Source organism: Xenopus tropicalis, chromosome 6, assembly GCF_000004195.4.
Source record: "Xenopus tropicalis strain Nigerian chromosome 6, UCB_Xtro_10.0, whole genome shotgun sequence".
Lineage (NCBI taxonomy): Eukaryota > Metazoa > Chordata > Amphibia > Anura > Pipidae > Xenopus > Xenopus tropicalis.
In genome coordinates this window covers 119,682,675-119,703,646 of record NC_030682.2, presented here as the reverse complement: position 1 = coordinate 119,703,646, position 20,972 = coordinate 119,682,675, and the positions used below count along the sequence as shown (strand labels likewise).

At 39.7% G+C, this 20,972-nt stretch overlaps 1 protein-coding gene across 2 annotated transcripts in view; it reads right to left on the bottom strand.

Moving 5' to 3' along the window:
• Positions 1-20,972, bottom strand: part of c8orf34 (chromosome 8 open reading frame 34) — a 118,046-nt gene that overhangs the window by 37,110 nt on the left and 59,964 nt on the right. The window contains exons 8-10 of one of the 2 annotated variants that reach the window (XM_004915169.4): positions 14,999-15,125; positions 11,173-11,258; positions 7,943-8,016 (exon numbers count right to left, since the gene is read on the bottom strand). In XM_004915169.4, the coding sequence (XP_004915226.1) occupies positions 7,943-8,016; positions 11,173-11,258; positions 14,999-15,125 (287 nt within the window). Of the gene's footprint in view, positions 1-7,942; positions 8,017-11,172; positions 11,259-14,989; positions 15,126-20,972 lie in introns of both variants that reach the window. The other variant, XM_002935323.5, reaches the window with a different exon arrangement.

Below are 20,972 nucleotides of genomic sequence, written 5' to 3'. Positions count from 1 at the left end.
CACCTTTATTTCTTTAAGCCGCATCACATTATGGAGCACACTTTTTGTTAAATAGCAGATTCAGGCTTGGAGACAATGCTGAGCAGAAACCCCAAGTTTTGTTCTTAATTGAGCATTTGAAGCTTAGACACCTTCTGTTGAGAATTCCCATGCTTTAGATGTGACACTTAAGTGGGATCATGTGTCACACCTCATACATCTGCATTCCTGAGATTAACATGTCACATTTCATCATGTCAGCCCGCTGCATTATATCTTAACCTACAGCGTGGAAAAGAAAAACTGCCTGAAATGTCATCCCTGAGCTACATCAAAGCCAACATTTCAGGCTATTCTTACTTCCCCAGAATGATTTAGTACAGCCTTTGTTAGCAATATTAGGCATCCATTAAAAATAGTGTCAGATGATTGACAAATTATTAAAGAGAAAGACAAATGATTACATGTTAACTCCAAAAGGAAATAACAAAAAAAAATTAGATTTAAGAAGCAATTTTAAATGTGCCTGCCTTACGGTAGTTTTCTCTATCTCTTAGAAACCTACAGTACATAGCATAGAGTCCTATAGAACTTCTATTTTATGAAAAAAAAATAAACAAGTATCAACCATTTAACATTGTGCACTATAGTTACATAGTTACAAAAAGACCAGAGTCCATCAAGTTCAACCCATCCAAGTAAACCCAGCACACCCAAGCCACACCTACCAATCTATACACTCACATACATAAACTATATATACAACCACTAATACTAAGGGGCACATTTACTAACCCACAAAGCCGAATCCGAATTGGAAAAATTCCGATTGGAAAACGAACATTTTGCAACTTTTTCGTATTTTTTGCTATTTTTTCGTCGCCGTTACAACTTTTCGTAAATTGTCGCAACTTTTTCATAACCATTTCGACTTGCGCGAAAAGTCGCGACTTTTTCGTGGCCATTACGATTTGCTTGTATCTTGACGCGACTTTTTCGTATTGAGCGCTCGTAAGCGCCGGCCGAAACTTTCAGACTTAGCATGATTTTGGAAGCCTCTCATAGGACTCGATGGCACCCTGCAGCTCCAACCTGGCCCAAGGAAAGTCTCCCATAGGGCTCAATGGCACTCTGCAGCTCCAACCTGGCCCAAGGAAAGTCTCCCATAGGACTCAATGGCACTCTGCAGCTCCAACCTGGCCCAAGGAAAGTCTCCCATAGGGCTCAATGGCACTCTGCAACTCCAACCCGGCCCAAGGAAAGTCTCCCATAGGGCTCAATGGCACTCTGCAGCTCCAACCCGGCCCAAGGAAAGTCTCCCATAGGGCTCAATGGCACTCTGCAGCTCCAACCCGGCCCAAGGAAAGTCTCCCATAGGGCTCAATGGCACGCTGCAGCTCCAACCCGGCCCAAGGAAAGTCTCCCATAGGGCTCAATGGCACTCTGCAGCTCCAACCCGGCCCAAGGAAAGTCTCCCATAGGGCTCAATGGCACTCTGCTGCTCCAACCTGGCCCAAGAAAGTCTCCCATAGGGCTCAATGGCACTCTGCTGCTCCAACCCGGCCCAAGAAAAGTCTCCCATAGGGCTCAATGGCACTCTGCAGCTCCAACCCGGCCCAAGGAAAGCCTCCCATAGGGCTCAATGGCACTCTGCAGCTCCAACCTGGCCCAAGGAAAGTCTCCCATAGGGCTCAATGGCACTCTGCAGCTCCAACCTGGCCCAAGGAAAGTCTCCCATAGGGCTCAATGGCACTCTGCAGCTCCAACCCGGCCCAAGGAAAGTCTCCCATGGGGCTCAATGGCACTCTGCAGCTCCAACCTGGCCCAAGGAAAGCCTCCCATGGGGCTCAATGGCACTCTGCAGCTCCAACCCGGCCCAAGGAAAGTCTCCCATAGGGCTCAATGGCACTCTGCAGCTCCAACCTGGCCCAAGGAAAGTCTCCCATAGGGCTCAATGGCACTCTGCAGCTCCAACCTGGCCCAAGGAAAGTCTCCCATAGGGCTCAATGGCACTCTGCAGCTCCAACCCGGCCCAAAGAAAGTCTCCCATAGGGGACAATGGCACTCTGCAGCTCCAACCTGGCCCAAGGAAAGTCTCCCATAGGGCTCAATGGCACTCTGCAGCTCCAACCTGGCCCAAGAAAAGTCACCATACTGAAGCTTGAATGAATCCAAAACTTTCGTACTTGGCGCGAAAGCTGCGAAAAAGTAGCGACTTTTCGCAACATTTTGCGAAACATTCGTAATGGCTACGAAAAAGTCGCGAGAATTTCCGAAAAAATCGCAAAATACGATCATTATGAAAAAAACGCATTCGGACGCCTTCGGACTGTTCGTGGATTAGTAAATCAGCCCCTAACTGTAGATATTAGTATCACAATAGCTTTGGATATTCTGCTTGTTTAAAAACGTATCCAAGCCCCTCTTAAAGGCATTAACAGAATCTGCCATTACCACATCTCTAGGAAGGGCATTCCCCAACCTCACTGCCCTCACCGTGAAAAACCTCCTACGCTGCTTCAAATGGAAGCTCCTTTCCTCTAATCTAAAGGTGTGACCTCTGGTGCGTTGATTGTTTTTATGGGAAAAAAGAACATCCCCCATCTGCCTATAATCCCCTCTAATGTACTTGTACAGAGTAATCATGTCCCCTCGCAAGCGCCTCTTTTCCAGAGAAAACAACCCCAACCTCGACAGTCTCACCTCATAGCTTAAATCTCCCACCCTAGTGGATAGGGGATTGCAGGCATGAAATATATGGTCCAAACATGACTGTAAGTACAGAAACAACATGGCCAGCTACATCAAAGCCACCCCTGTTCTGGCCAGTCCTACACTCACTTTCATCTGATTTCCGTAAGAATTCTACCACTTCATTATACATTTTTCACAGGACTAAGTTTACCTGCAACTTGTTTCAAGGTTACAATTGGCCCAAATGGTTCCTGTTTTTTTTATACAGGAGCAGGGGCCAGCTCTGTGTTGTGGCCCCCCCCCCCCCCCCGTTCCCAGCTACAGTTACGTGACCCAGTGGAGCCACTAAAAGGGTAACTGATTGGATGTTTTATCCTTGGAAAGTAAAATGGGAAGGTCTATTTATCAAAATTCTCATTGTTGTGGTTTCAGAGGTTTTTGAAACCACAAAAAAACTCATATTCTCTAAAATGATGAATGCCAAATGATCTATTAAAACAGCCTTTTAAAAAAGCACGAACAAAAAAAAAATAAATTCAGAAAAACCATGAAAAACGCAACTATTTTTGAGCAAATCATTTTGTCTCACAAATGAAATCTCAAAAAGCTTGAAGCAAAGAAAGGGCATCTGCTACTACATGCTCTCGCTTTTTTTCCTTCGGATTTGCGCAGTTTTGTCACATAATAAATGGGAAAAAATGGAGGGGGGCAGGGGTTGCAACAAAATTGTATTTTTGCACAAAAAACAAATCATCAAAAACAAAAAAAATGAACTTCAGTAAATGCCCAATGAGTTTGATATAGGTGAATATACTGAAATAGGGGAAGGCATATCTTAATGTCCCGATTCCCATTATCTTCAATAAATGTATTTTCAGGCAATTTGATTGCCATACTGGTGATTCTTTGTATACAACAACATGGCCTATCTACTGTTGCCCTTAAGTAACACACAGATGCTAACAAGCTGATTGGACAGCAACTCAAAAGCTCCTCACTAACCATCTCATCAGAGAGATCCTCTATAAAACAACAGCTTGGCATGAACTCATCAGTCTATTGTACATCACGGCAGGACATGTTTATCACATTAATAGTAATTTCAAAATGTAGCATTTAAGGACACAGAAAAGCCCCTGTATGTCAGTGCAGAGCCATACCCACAGGTTCCAAGACCTTGCTTGAGAATTATATTTTAGACAATTGTAAGTTTCATGAAAACGACATTTCAGACTATTCTTACTTTCCTATAATGATTTAGTAAATCCTATGTTAGCAACACCAGAAATGTTAGACACAAAGGAACCCTGGGATTAACACCAGCCTTGACCTGTCGCTAATCTTATGGTCACCACAGTGGGCTCTGCCTATACAAACACACACGCCTATGATTAAGTACTGGGAAAGCATGAAACGCGTTTAATGGACTGAAATAAATTTGTACATTTTTTACTAACTTAGAGTGGTATTTGAGTTTATAATTATGTTCAGTTGTCCTACACACACACACGCAACTAACTGCACATAAATACCATAAGCCAATAATGACATTGGAATTCTGGGGGAAAATGCATTGTGGGTAAAAAAACATAGTTATTTGCGTCAGTTGTTGCACTTTGCACTTTGGAAAGTTTGTAAATTCTGGTACATTCTGGTACATAATGATTTCTTACAAGAACATTAAATGATCAAAGAGAAGAACCCAACTAAACCCAACAATAATTGGACAATAGGAATTTGAAGCATTACTGCCCATATAAATCCCTTAGTTATCATTAAAATTAAGATTCTTTTAAAATTTAGAATTATTTTTCCCAACCATTACTTAACTAACACGCCATTTTCCAACCACCCCATGGGTGCTCTGCATGCTCTGGTTGGTTCCAACACAATGGTTTAATTGCAGGAGGCACAGCAGAAGGAAAGTAACTTGTTTCAGGTCACCGGGAGTCATGAGAAAATCCCAGGAGATCTAATCATCAATTGCTGTTCTAGCATTAACCCACTCACCCTGCTGAACTATTCAATGAAACTTTTCTTATAAGTACCAGTTCCCACAATCACTGTCCTCTGTATGTGAGCTGTGTGTCCTACAGGCATCAAACGCATTGTTCCAGAGAAAACGTCCATTATGCTGTGAAGGGCACTACTTAGGGTATCATTAGCAAATTATCTGAGTTAGAACACCTTTAAATATTGCATAAACCCAGACATCCCTTCAGACATCAAACGCTGTGTACTAATAACAATTCCCAGATAATTGTATGCTCCCATGTGTGCGGCAGGGCACCTAGCTACTATATAATGGCACTCTACAGCTTCTTTGTATAATCCTACAAGAGTATTTGCTTTAAACCATTTAGGGACTCGTCTCGTTAATTAGCTTAAGTCAATGTCTGGTTTGCTGCCACTGAGCTGCTAGTAACGGCAGAGCAAATGCACGGGCATCTTTAATCGTTGTGCAAAACACAATTACTAATCTAATTCTGTCCCAATTTACCAATTTATATTGAAAATTTCAATTAAGTTCAACACTATACTGATAACCATGGAGGCACGTTTATCAGGTGTTTGAAAATACAAATGAACTAATTTCAACTAAAAGATCAGAATATAAAAAGCACAAATTAATTAAAATGCAGAGCAAAAATTTATAAAGGAAAAAACCCCCGAAAACCTCTAAAACCACAAATAAAATAAAGATTGTTACAAATTGCCTAGAACAGCTCCCATTGGCTTCTACATGGCCTTAGATGGGGTAGTTTTGGCCATTTGTGTTTTTTTTTCAATTAATAAATTGCATTTTTAGTAAAATTCACAATTTTTAGTGCTACAAACGAAAAAATATGAGCATTAGTAAATGGGGCCCTAGACCTTGAGAGATCTTTTCATTCTTATGTTAACTAAAAAGTCAATTCATTATATTACCCTATGTATCCTAAAACTAAGGCAATGAATAGGAAGCTGACCCTCCTTTTGCTGCTATAACAGATTCTTATTTTAAACGGTAGCATTAAGGTTTGCTTTCACTGGAACCAGCGGCTCTAACCCAAACCATGGATAAACAGCCCCCAAACCATTATCCTGCCTCAATAACAGAAACAAATGGCAGCCACAAGGCATGTATACACAAACTGAGGATACCATCAGGTCAGTGGGTACCAGAGTGGCTGCTAAAATGAACCACAGCACATCTTAAAGAGTTTCTCAATAAGCAACCAAAAGGTTTATTTTATTTAGGACTGGAGCAGATCTCTCAGAGTTAAAATAAAGGAGGGGACTGCAACATCAAGCTGAGAAAGAGAGAAACCTATTGGATTTGTTAAATGAATAGTTTGCAACTACATTTTCTCTATAGCAGTCTAACTGAGTTTTAACTATTTTGTTACCATGTTTATTTTACTGGATGAAAGCTTTTACATCTATGTTTGGTTTTAAACTTAAGTTTATAATGGTGAATGTGGAGAATACCACAAGCAATGCATATAGCTCTTGATCATACAATGTTGTATTATCTTCTAACATCCTGTAAGAAGCTTCTTAGGCCTGATTTATTTTAAATAAATGTCTATATTGTATACATCTATATTTCTTCCTCTTGTGTTTTATATAAGAATATTTACACTGAGATTTCATTGGATTTGGCCTATTTCATTCGCTACATCTGGCGAGTAGTTAGACTCACTGGGTGTGAGTTTTAATATTGGTTTTGGCACCCACTTCAAACTCTCAATCCATCTTCTGGTATTCGAAGTGACGCACCTTTCGGAGGCACTGGATAATACTGTTGAGTGATTCACAGCCCAATGGTGTTTCAGCAAGTTTAAGAATATTACACCATGTTACTTAATAACTGCCATTCATATGGTTTTTTTTTTTGGAATCCTTGTGATACACCCAACAAAAGGGGATAGAATAAAAGAGAGCTGCAGTCATGCTGTATGAAGATTAACACACTCTGCCGACACTGATTGACTCGGTACAATCTAATATAAAGGAATGTTGTACCCATATCCACCCATATATACCCATATACACTCATATACACCCATATACACTCATATACACTCATATACACCCATATACACTCATATACACTCATATATACACATGTGAGCATGTGCGGCACACAGTGTTCCATGGATCAATGCGCCGCAGCCTTGCAAGGAATATATAGAGAGCTGTTGCTCATCACGGGAAGCTGTCAATGCCAGACTGCTTTGCACATACACTCTCAACAGTAGATATGCATGAAGGAGGCCATATATGGGAAGGTACCAATTTTCTCCTGGACTGAGTCAGTAGATTATTGGCCCATGTATGGGGCCCTGCAACAGGCCTATCCGGCTGAAAATTAGCGCAACCTTGATTAGGCAGGTTTAAAATTTCTGTTGGTTTTCATGTTCTTTATGTTTTCATTCCGCATTTTAATTTGTTCATGCTTTTTCTTTCGATTATTTTAATAAATGACTAGACATGTATGGTTTTGGTGGAAATAACTTTAGCTGTGGTTTTCAAAAACTTTGAAACCACTAGAATCCAAATGTTGATAAATCTGCCTCCAAATGTATGAACAGCTTTACAGTGTATTTTCCTATCCCAAGCACTACAAACATTGTGACTGCTACACCAGCGCACATTCAGGTTTGCTCTAGTAAAACATGTCTTTAGTCCTTTGGTGTCCCCATTATGTTGTTTAATGACACATATTATATACTCTTGCATTAAAGAACAAGGAAATCATCCTCGTAGGGAAACAAACTGGTCTGTAGTTGGGATCCAATCAGTGCCCAATATGTTAGGCACCCCCTAAGTGAATTCAGTAGTGAGGTTTGTTCCCCAGGCCAGTGCTTCTTTTAGGAAAAAACACAGTGGTTTCATGCATGTAGGCACGTAGGGGTGCCACCTTTTCCAAAAATGCAAGTTCTGGGTTTGTTATGGATAAACATTGATTTTAGAGACCATGGTCTATACATGATGGCAGGGCTGATGTCTCACTATAAATTGTGTACCAGATAGCCCTCTTATTTACAGTACATTATAAAAGAACTATGAACAAGCAACATGACTTACATACCAACATGAAATAGTTCAAACTGTTAGAAAACTGCAAAAAAGCAATTGGTTTAATTTCACATAAAGACAAGTAATTACTTTGTCTCAAGATTTTATCAGTCGTGTTTCTGTCACTTAGGTTTCCTATGCAACTTCAGTGTCATGAATTTTTTCCCAGAGATTTGTAAAGCCAAAAGCAATTCTATCTACTCACAGGTCCTGTCACTTGAGACGCGCTCTCAAATTCTTCATCATCCTCCATTAATGTTTCTGCTGCAGGCAATGCGGCTGTTACGAGGAGACACAAAATAACAGTTTCATGTTCGTGTAATTACTCTAGAATAATTAATCTCTGGAAATATGTAAACCTCCGCCTCGCTTGCCAGGACTGCAGAAATATGTCTCACGGCGGGTTTTATGTTACCTGGGTAGTGTGTTTAACGTCTCGTCTGCCGCTGAACGGATTTTTAAAGCGGGTATCCTAATGGGCTATGAGTTATTTTGTCATGATGAAAACAAGACAGTGGTGCCAAATTTATCAATGTTGCAAGTTGATATTGACCACATCCTCAAGGTACTAGGACCACAGCCCTCAGTTTCAATGAAATTTTATCATTTCAAGAACATTTCATGTCATTGCTAAAATATTTCTGCTGGCATGAGAAGCAGTTTACATAACAGGGCATGTCCAGATGATTTTGAGTGATTAACCACTGGCCATATGTATGGAACCAAAATACTTCTAGAAAGCCAAGACTTTTCACTCCAAGTCTCTTTTACAGCAATGTCAATTTTTTAGCAGTCCAAAATATTCCCAAAAAAAGTTCCTGCTTTTTTTTTTTAACCCAGAACGACATTTTCCTGGTGCCTCAACCATCTAGCCACCAGGTGCAGCAAGCGCTGAACAATTACGGACAGAAAATTGCGAGTTATACGGATGAAGTTTCAGTAGTAACAAGGGAATAGTTTATACCTCGTAAAATTACAAAATTGGCATTCTGGCACACGGTAAATATTTTTCTTTTTCTTTACCATCCTATGTGGAGTTTAATGCTCGCTGAATGGTCGCTTTCACCACTCAGAGGTCTCTGGGCAGCTCTTCAAACTGAATATCTTTTGCAGCCACTTAGCAAGTTAAAGGCAACACTAGAACCATTTGGACATATTTTCTATATGGTGTCAAATGTTATAAAAATGAAAGACCCCCATTTTTCTTTTGGTATTTTCAAAATAGTGTTTGCAAATTTGCCCAAAATGTTCTTATTTGAGCAAAAATAATAAATTCATATATAATATTGAACTTTCACATGGAAAATCTGGTATGGGAATTGGTGGTAACAATTTTTAGGATTTTGCTCATTTATCAAAGAGAGGGAAACCCAAAGATCTAAAGTATTTTCATATTGATGACCCCTCACATGCAGGGGCCATTGAACAATCTCTTCCAACAAGGTTTTTCATACAAGGGAATTAACACCAATACAAGTGAATGGTAATTGCTCCGTAATTGTGCATAAATGTGTTGGGCCTCATGCACAGAGCAATGATTCACCCGCTTGGGGGACAAAAAAAATAACAAATTAGCCAAACATTTTGCACCGTGTGTCAAGTTCTTTATAGCAACAGGGCAGATGCATTTTCTTTTACTTCTTTGTGTTCTTTGGAATTCCTGCCAGGCTAATGGGCTTCTTTGGAAGTTTAGCATAAAAGACAAAAACTGTGGCAATGTCGCCCCTTCAAAATTCACACTGCCATGCCTAGGCATGAATGCCCAGTCCCACAGAACTATTCCCTTGGGTGAGTCAAGGCAGTGCTGATTCACAACAGAATTTTCTGCTTTTTGTGGTATTGACACCTGCCAAAAATGGACTTTTTCACCTGAAAAATCAGCTTTAAAAGTTATAAAAAAAAAAGATATGTTAAATAAATTGCCCTGTGCATGTATATACTTAATATATAATATTGCCTCTGCGCTATTTGTGTGGTTGTGCGTGTGTCTATGGTCTTAACTCTATAACCAGGTACATATAATTTTTAGTTGACCAATAGAGGTGACATTATTTCAGGACCCTATTAAGAAAGGGGAAATTGAGTAGCTGAGACAGCCCTGCCCATTAGTGATGAGCGAATCTGTCCCAATTCGCTATGCCGAAAAATTAGCACACAAATTTTTCCACCCATTTTGTGAAATAATCCGCCAATGGCAAAATGCGGAAACTCACTGCGAATCCATGCCTGGTGAATAATTCTGCTCATTACTACTGCCCATTAGTTCCCATGAAAGGAGAGTTAAAATCCTGAAACAGAAAACTGACAGATGCTAGAAAATTAAGGAATCTATTATCTTAACAATTCAGAAGATCCTGTACTCCAATAGTAGTGAAAGAGAAAAAGTCCTTGATAAATGCCCTAATATGGCCTGAAACATTGGATGTACAGATGCAATATTTAAAGACTACAATTGCAGGTCCTGGTGAATTGTTATATATCATTGACCCAGCACCCACAATAATCCAAGATCAGTTCAGAGTGCAACAGCATCAATAGACTTGATATCAACCTAATTATCAGCAAGTAGCATTTACCTGTTTAAAAGCAAACATCTAATTGGTTGGTATGGAATACTGCAAATGGGCAAACTTTATGCAGTTTCTTACATATAGGGGATAGTTAAGACTCCAGGGCACTGACATTGTGCTGGTGGTAGAGGGTCTATCAATGATAAACAAAAACAAATCTTGGCAATGTATATGTGGCTTAGGATCTTGTATCTTTGTAATTAAAACATGATCTTAGTGAATGGAACCCATAGCAACCAATCAGCAGGAATTTACTGGTCATCTGTTTAAACGCAAACATCTTACTGGTTGCTATGGGTTACAGCTCCTAAGCAAACTAAGTGCATTTTATTACATATGGGGGGGAAGAGTCACATGCACAACTTAAAGCACTAGGTGATTGGTGCATGTCTGTATGAGGTGCAGACTAATTGGAATTAGGTTGACAGAACCACAGACAGAACCATGGCAAGGTATGCATCTGGTTAGTATTTTGAACCTAATAATAACATTCACAGAGTACAAACAGCCATTTGTGGAAACATCAGGGCAAAATTTTGATGCAAAATCCAGGAAACATTATGTAAAATCAGGGAAAAGTACCCACTGTAATTCATTATGATGGGACAACAAAAACAATGTCAAATGCAGAAAAGTCAGGGTACTTAAAATTGAGGTTTCACTGTATTTATATAAAAGCATGACTGTACACTTTACTATACAAGGACCTACTCTACTGATTCTGAATCTGGGGATTGAAGTTGAACGCTGCCATTAATAGAGACACAAGTCCTTGCTATAGGCCTGGGGTGCCAACCTGTGATTCTCCAGCCATGGGAAAGTAGTAAGCGATATATAAATATACATGATGATATAAAATACCTACCAGGTGTATCTGTCCCAGCTTTCTCAGAGGAGTGTCTGTCTTGTGTTACCTCTTCTATTCCCTGTGCCAGGTTTTCTCCTTGCAATCTAAGACATAAACACAAGGAAAGGGTTATCAAAACTGCTTAAAGGCATGAATGATATACATTGTATATAATAAATATGTTAATGGACTTTTGTAAATTGTAACAACATTGTCAGCAAGTAGTTTCTATGCCATGTAAAGGCTGAGCACTTTCATGCAGTCTGGGGGTCTTTCATAAAATGTATAATATTCACGAGGGTATATTTATTAATCTACATGTGTGGTTGGTTAGGAAAGAGTAAAGCATAATGTTCCTTAGAGCCCAGTCTGTGTTTGTCATGTCCTGTATAAGGGCCATTAAACATGTCACAGAATTCCGATGGCGCTTACTATATTTTCATTCAATACCGTTGCTTGAGTATTATCTTATCTAAAAAGAAGTACAAGCAATATGTTAGCTGTAACGTAATATTGTGAACACTGGCCCCCAGGCCAAAAAAAGGCTCTTTAGTCCCTTTCCTTGCTTTCTTTTAAGGTTCCTGTAAGGTAATGCAAAATAAAATTCATTTAAAATGCCATCGATCTTCCACATTTTTATAAAAAAATTGGTGCTTATAATTTCTTGGTGGGACAAACTGACTCACTCTGTTAGTCTCTCATTACAATAATGAGTTATTTGGCTGCACCAAGTGAAAATGATTAGATGGGAGTGATTATGAGTCAGACCCTGATTTCAATTATTGTAGCATATTTTGTTCTATGCCAATTAATATATTTAGTGCTTTCCAACTACCAGCCTTCTAGCTATCGTGCTAAACTGCAGTTCCATAAAACATTCAAACCTTTAACAGCATAGTATGTACTGCATTGTGTGACCACTTCAAGCCCCATCATTTCACTTCTCACTGAAGAAGGAGGCGGTCATGGTGATCACTGTGATAGCTTTGCCTAGCAGTTCCCATGGGAGTTGGATGGACTTGCTCCCAGTGGATTCAGAAGCTATCAGGCCCTGGTAGCAAATAAGTTTATACATCCCCTTGCTATTTTTTATCAGTGAAAGCCACACTGCACACATAGCACTGCCCTAAAGGACTAGGATAGCCTATTCACTGGGGGCTAGGGCTTCCACTTGGCCAGTATTTCCCCAGCCTAGCTGGAAAAACACCCACTAGGGATTTACTCAATCCACCCCAGCCCCCCTCTAATCCACCCCTTTCTCCCCTCCCAAGCTCCTATATTTACCAAATCCGCAGCCAATCCATATCTCACAGGAGGACTCTGCCCTCTAAATGCCATGACCCCTTGACATGACAAAATGACAAGCCTTCTTGTGGACCTGCCCCCAGTCCTTGCTGATAAATTATTATAAAAAAGGTGGCAACCCTATGGGGGCTGTCATTAGGTTAGGAGCTACCCAGTGAATTCAGTGCTAAAAGTTCATTTTAGGACATAATGCAAACTGCCTGGGAAAAAAAGTAGCGTCTCGCCACCATCTTACTTACCTTTTTGAGGCATCCCTAATCTTACACTTAAGGGATAGATTTATCAAAATGTGAGTTCAAAGCTTAATATATAAAACTATAAATTCTATTTCCTCCTATGGGATTTTTAGAAGCCCTCTTCACCTCTTGTATCGGTTATGGTTGCTTTATTTGCTACTCTGTATATCCAACGTGTGAATCCCACTTATTGTACAGCGCTGCGTAATATGTTGGCGGTTTATAAATACATGCCAAGTATAATAATAATAATATATATCAATGGGTGCAAGTTAGAGTTCACCACTTGATAAACATGCTTCTTAAAATCCCATAGGAATGAATATGATAGGTGAGATTTTATGTATTAAGCTCACATTTTGATAAGTCTGCCCCTTAGACTTATGAATGTGCAGGGGAGTAAAATCCAAACTTGTACCCAACTGTGCATGTCTTGGTCTAAGTCTGCAGAGGAATGAAAAACAATGGCGGCATGGCACTGTGATACTCTCTTTCCTAGGACTAGGCATTTTCCTCTGAAAAGGAGCAGAGGCAAAGGGAAAAGCTTATCAATTGGGATTCACTGAGAGGGTGCCTAAAATATTGCTACCCCAGGGGAATTAGGCTTGCTATGGAATTGTAGCTTCAAAACTGCTGCAGACAAAAAAAAAAGTCTGTTGTACATACAAGAACCCCCCACCACTTTTATTAATAAGCTTAGGTACACACAACCTTAACGCATGAAACAGATCTGAAACCTGATATCTGAAAAAAAAATGTATATTTCCTGACATGTAACATATAGGGTATGAGCAAATAACTATGGAATCTAAAGGCTTAGTGAACAAATTACCCTATTGTACAGTGTAATTCTGTGTTCATTGACGGTTAGCGCTCAGTACTCTCATTGTGATGACATCCATTTAGGAAAGAGATGATGACTGATTGGCAATTACACGGAATGGCTTGCTCTTTGGGCTATGCTTAGCGCGCTGGCTGCTCTACGGTACACCTGCTTAGCCGAGGCACAGGCTCCACATCGCTTGCCTTCGGGAAGCTTCACTGAGCACAGATTCTAATCCGCTTTAAGGAATAATCAATCAACACATTCATGGTTTTTTCCCTCCTTTTTTTAAATGCATGAATTGAGGTTTGCAAGGATCTTATCTCAGATCTCTAAGAAATCCAATAGTAAATAAACTATTTTTTATACAACTTGCCTTGGGTGTAAAGATAGAAAAAATGCCTGCATCATTTTTTATAATGAGCCTTTTTCTCACAGAGCCTTGATGACAAGTTATGTCTATTAAGAAAGTTATAGAGAATCCCCAGATTTACTTAACTACAGCTCAGTGGAGGCCCTTGATCTGCATTTGTCTCCTCAACTACTTTCCCAAAGTGAAAAAGTGAGTAAACTAATGATGCTGTTCTCTCCAACCCTAATTAACAAGTCCATATGCCTGTTTGACATTCTCCATCCTTGTATAACTTATATATTTGCCATCTGATCAGCATGGGGGGGGGGGTAATATTAATTGTTATATATGAATGCTACTTCTCCTGTGTTTGTTGTGACCTTGACGCTATTTTTTCTACTGCAGAAGTTTTTAGTCTTTTTGTTTTTGAAAACCCTGTTGTGGTCCAAGATTTGATCCGGCCCCACTCTTCTTAACACTAAATGAGGTTATGGATATGGAAAAACACCTATTAGTCAGTTGCTATATAGATCCAAAATATTTTGGGCAGCAAATATATGTTTACCTCAAATCTCAACCAAAGTAGCAAGAATTCCAGTAACATTTAGGAGAAGAAACATTGCCTTCAGGTTGAGGCTCCATGACTTTGGTCCCTATTGGGGCCAGAACAATAATACTCCAGATGTTAGGAGTATGAAGGAGTTTGTGAAAATAAAAGTACAAAAAAGTACAAAAGGCCTTTAGCTTCTAACCATTAGAACACCCCCTGGCTAAGGCCTCCACCCCATAATTAGCATTAAGGTAGCCTTTCTACCTAGCAGGCATCTGGAGCTAAAAAGTCCTGCGATATGAAGTTATAATTTATGGGGTACACAGAAAATGTCTGTGTTCCCATGGCCCCTGTGATACCCCCCAGTTAAGCAGTGATGGTTTGGTTGTATCTTTGGGCAGCTGATTCAAATGTTGTCCCCATTTCAAAATCAGGGTAGATTAGAGTGCCCAATAAACTCTGTCCCTACCCCCTACTAACAAATATTTTCCTCTTGGGCTGTACGGAAACAAAATATAATTCCTGCTATTGTGCGCTTTGATCTGCATTTGCTTATCTACACGTTTTACCTTGCACACCTTGAGCAGATGTTTAATGTGACTTTTGCTTGAGGCTCTGTAGTGTATGTACTTCTTCCTTGGCTAAATTTACTTCCAGATGGCATCAGGCTGGTTACTCCTTCCATGCGAAGATCATCAAGGTCCTCTAAAAATATAAATATGGCAAAACTAAGGGAAAATGTTACATATTATGCCACATTCTTCAAATGTTACATTGCAAAGCAGCTACATGGCGTTACATAACTCTAGGATCCAAATTTCTGTAATCCATGGAAGAGCAGTCAAGTAGAGAGTTCATAGGATCAACCCCCCCCCCCCCCCAGAGCACAAGGTTGCTTGCTGCCCACACACCTACCTGCATCCCTTGCATCCCCTGCTACCTGCTGAAGGAGGGGGAATTTATTTGCAACTTTAGAGGAAGCAGACCCCATGGTCCAAGTCCCTATGTATCTGAGCCTCTATAGTTAAGCCAGAGATTATGGGTAAAATGCACTCAAAATGGCACAAACTCATTAGCCATACAATAATAGTAATAATCCAGTTATTAATGCTGGGTCTGTAAAGAATGAATTACCCCCAATATTTACTTCCAATGTCATTAGGTTTAATAGGACTCTAAGAGGGCTGGGGGTTCCTTAGGCCCTTATAGCAAGCAAGGCATGTGTAATTATGATTATTAAATAAAATCAGGAAAAATATTACAACGCCTAATACTGAAATTAAAAATATTTATAATTCCTCCAGTTCCAACATTTCCAAAGCAAAGTCTTTGTGAAGTCTTCTTTTCCCAGTATATAAGATATCCCCTGGCCCCGTGCCCTCCACTGCTATATGAAAGTCCCCTACCCACATCACCTTGGTAACCTACCACCATGCATCCTGAGTGCCCACTTCTCAGCGCTGCTAAAAAGGAGCTCTTTTGGCAAGGCCGTTTTCCCATGCTGCTCCATCAATTGAAATGACCTGGCTTTTTGACAGAGTCTGTTTCATTATAAAAGGCCGAGAGACTTCTTTAAAACCTGACAATTCCATTACCTACCATTTGCACCACACTGAAAGAAAGGAGAGAACACTGCTATTCTTAATGCTTTGTCGCCTTTTCTTGCACGTACTGATCCTTCGGGCCCATTTGTGTTTGCTGCTGGCTACATATAATTTATAATGTAATGTTTTTCTTGTTTGTCTCCTCAGAGGGCTTTCTTCCATGGCGTATGGAAACAAGCACACACAAGGAATAGCATTTGCACAATGATAAGCAAATATATGCCTTGCTGTAGGTAATAAAGATGCAAATTTGGGGGCTAAGGTTTCCTGTGTTAAATAGAGTCTGACAGCAGAAGAAAGGTAACCCAGAAACTCCGACACATTAGCACAGAGGGGAAAGTATGGGTGCTGCTTGGCTACTGCATTGCTGATCAGCGCTCCTCATTTTAACCCAGTGATAATCCATTGCCAATTAGTTTTATTCATACTTTATTGCTCTGATCAGAAAATAAAAGGTAATCATAATGTTTCAATGTTCAAATTTTACTGCTAGAGAACTCATTGTAACTCATGATTTTTGCCTTGTTTTCTTTTCTTTTTGATGCCTCATAGTTGTTTGCAATGCTAACACAGAAAATGACGAAATATGAGAAAATTGAATATAAAATCAGGTGTAAATGTTTTTTAATATCTTTAACGAATTGTGCTCCCCCCTTTACCAGTTGGCACAAGTGCAATACAGTCTGTGAATGCACCGCTTTCCCCTATGGCTTTGCCAATGGCATCTACCCCCATTAAAGATGTTACCCTAGGCGTGGGCCCTTGGGTGCCTATATACAAATGTGGCCCTGCTGGTAGCAAAATCATATTGGGTTTAATTAATTTTTTTTGTAGATTTAAGTTATGGACTCCAACTTATGGAAAGATCTCTTATCCAGGAAAAAAACCCCAGGTCCAGGTTCTGGATAACAGAGCAATGCTGAGATGCTATGATAGCCAGACAGCAGCCAAAGGGTTAAGTCACTGATGTAGGTGGCACCTTTGGGGACTACTTTGTACTTTTTTGCTTTCTTTTGGGCTCCCACAAATCCAGATCAGAGTTATTTGATGACTGAAATGTAAAGGCCCTTCCCCTCATCCCTACCAACATAAAGGGCTCAATGTATATGATTAACTAAGACCCTGAGAAACTCATTTACCTTTTACAGGTTTCTTCTTGTTTAAGGTCATTTTTTATTTTAATTTCCAACAATACATTTCTGCAATTCTCTGCCTTTTTTTTTTAGTTCTGATGAATTGACTCTTTCATACCGTAATACTTTCCCCCATTCTTTTCCTGTCCCAACTTGTTTCCAGAACTAAAATCTTAAAACTATAATTTATCATAATTAGAATGAGAATTACCCGTTTGGGAAGATTTTTTTTTAGCTGAATTGTCGCTCCTTAATGTATCAGGCACACTTTTTCACATGCCCATAATAAAAGGCTTTTCATAAAGCATCATCCGTGATTATTTTATAGTTAAATCCAATTAGTGCATTGTGAAGCTGCCATGGTCCCTTCTGGTTTTATTAGCGGAACAATCTGAGGCCAGCAATGACACTAAGCTCTTACTTTGTCTGCAACAGATTAAAGGGAGAATGGGGAAGAATCACTGAAATTCTTAATCTATTTACCGTTTGCAGAATCACACACATGCAAATCAGAATGAAAGGGGCAACCCTGATACTACTGGATGCTGTTGGGTGACCCACCTTGCTCTATTGTATTCAGCCCACACACATTGGAATGCTAAATGCAAATAACAATATAACCCAGTTAGGTTCTTTTTGAAAATGAATATTTTAGAAGGGAAACCTACAGGATTAAATTCCAATACTTTCTGTCAATTTATTATCTAGAGAAACACATTTAAAGATATCAGTAATCTATTCAGTTAATCAATTTAGAATGCTATTGATTTTCAGCAACTGCTTGCTAACTGAGAAAAGACTACAGTGCCCCCTAGTGGAATGTGTGTATGTTTCACATTACTGAACTCGCGAAGACAAAGGTTAAGAGTAAAACTGCACTTGTAAAGTTGCAATAACGACAACGGATACCTCACACATATAGTTACATAGTTACATAGGGTTGAAAAAAGACCAGAGTCCATCAAGTTCAACCCATCCAAGTAAACCCAGCACACACAACCCACACCTACCAATCTATACACTCACATACATAAACTATATATACAACCACTAATACTAACTGTAGATATTAGTATCACAATAGCCTTGGATATTCTGATTGATCAAGAACTCATCCAGGCCCCTCTTAAAGGCATTAACAGAATCTGCCATTACCACATCACTAGGAAGGGCATTCCACAGCCTCACTGCCCTCACCGTGAAAAACCACCTACGCTGCTTCAAATGGAAGCTCCGTTCCTCTAATCTAAAGGGGGGGCCTCTGGTGCGTTGCTTGTTTTCATGGGAAAAAAGAACATCCCCCAACTGCCTATAATCCCCTCTAATGTACTTGTACAGAGTAATCATGTCCTGTATATTATACGGCAGTGCTGCACTATACACAGCAAGTCATCAACTGTTCCCATTCTGTACTCTGTAACTCTGGAATAGAGTTTTGTAACTGCTGCTGAAAGCAGTATATATGTGTGTTCCTTTCTTTGCAGAGCAGAAGCCAACTAATTCACAGTTAACATGTGTAGAAGGATATGAGGTATAGTGGGAACTGGAGTCTGGCTGGAATCAGTTCTCAATAGTTAGTTTTCAATAGTCAGAACCAGCAGTGCAGAAAAGCAACAAATAGATTCTGCTTTCAATAGCAATTATATTTACAAATAACTTTAGTAACTACTTTTTTGGGGTTTTTTAAGTGTTTTTAAATGGGGATCACTGACCCTGACAGCCAAAATGATTGCTACGTAAAGCTACACTTTGATTGTTTTTGGTTATTTTTATTCCTTATCTTCCAGTTAAGCCCCTCTTCCAGACTTTCATTTAAACCATGGCCCAGTTGCTAGGGTAAATTGGACCTTAGCAACCACATAGCTGCTGATATCCCTGTACAGCTGCTAAACAAAATGCTATATATGATTATCCTGCAATTGGCTGCTGGGAAGTAATCTGGAAGTCATACCATTGTTGTATTTTGTATACAGAAGACAGCTGGCAGTTCTCAACCAAATGGTTCTTGGGCAGAATGGAAAGATGAAAGATGACCACGTGGCCTGAACCAATAGACTGAATGGCAGGAGGAAATTAGTGCATTACTCCAAAATCTTTACATTTTGGAATTTCAAAGGTTTCCTAGTTGCTAGGGTTGTAATTACCATAGCAACTTGGTAATAGTTTGGAAGTCAGAATGGAAGATGGATAGAAAAGGTATAGAAAGATGAGCAAAAAAACACAATAACAATAAAAATTGAAATATAGCCATGCAGAGCATAAGCTTTAGGATTGCAGGAGTCAGAAGCCCCTGTCAACCAGATAGCAAAGCAAACTGCATTCTGCAAGCAGACTGATGCAAATAAATAAGAGAAATAAGAATGAGTCAATATATAACATATTAGTAGTAAATATAAAAGTGAACTTTTAAAAATGACCTAGAAGAAATACTAGGGGATAGGAGGTGAGAGGTTTCCCAAAGGACAGAAGGAAAGAAGCACTGTGTGTATGATATGCTATAGGTAAATAAAGCAGCACTATTGGAGACTAATGTGAGTGTTAGTGCATCACATCTAGTGACAGCAGCAAGCACATAGCACACACTATGCCAAATTATCACCTATGTAGAGCCAGGCCCAGACTGGCAATCTGTGGAGATAAGTATATGGCTGCTGAGAGCCTTTATCACTTCATGCCAGGGAACACGTGCCAACCCTGCATATACAGACACAGCAATGGCAGCCAAAGCATGCTGGAAGCAGACAGGTGCCACCAGGGCTAATGGGTGGGTATGATTTTTATTTTTAGTAAAAATCTCACATCATTTTCATGGAAAAGCCTCGCTGAAACTATAAAATCCAATACACTCATGAATGCAGTTCATTGCTGTTAAATCATATGCACCATCAGGCAATATCCTTATGATTGGGTCACTTCTAATTTGTCACATCAATTATGAGCTCTGTGCATTGTTGGACTGAAACCCCAGGGGCCAAGCAGAAAACCTTAGACCATGGGCCCACTCTCCAAAATATTTTTTCTCCTTTCCTCACTTAAAGTGATACTGACATGAAAAAACTACTTTTAAAAATATGAATCTACATAAATAGTTACCTATAGGTCATGTTAATAATTTTTCACTGATAGGGCTGCTTTTGTAAGTAATTGTTACCTGAAGTTCCTAAACCTGACTGTTTTGCCAACCTGACTGTCCCTTCTCAGCCTGTCAGTTATAGCTTCTAATGCTAACGGCCTCCTGCTGCACAAATATGGCAGCCCCCTCATAGGGGAACATGGGGCATGAGAAAGGTAATGTAACGGCATTGGGCAAATATTTTTATGGCAAAATTATAGCAGCATTATAACAGCATGCATAGACAAAGTTATGATAGATGTAAAAAAGGTTTTATTTCTGGTGTCAGTATCTCTTTAACATCTTTACTCTCCTACTATTTTTAATTACATGCTGGCATCTATACTTCTTCCTCTTTGTTCCCATTCAGAAATAGCAAATGACCATGAAGTAGGCCAAATGGTTAGGAGCAGGAGGGCCCACTGATCCCTGGGCCCACCGGTAGTTTTCCTGGTATCCTGGTAGGCCAGTCCGACACTGGCTCTGTGTCTTTCCTAATAATTAGTGATTTCCTATGCTGCATGTATCGGTTATTTATTGCTTTATATGTTACTCTGTATGTCCAATGTATGAAACCCACTTATTGTACAGCGCTGCGGAATATGTTGGCGCTTTATAAATACATGTTAATAATAATAATAATAATAAAGCAGTTTGGCTGCATATTGCAATGTGCTGTTCTATCACTAGAGGGAGCAATTCT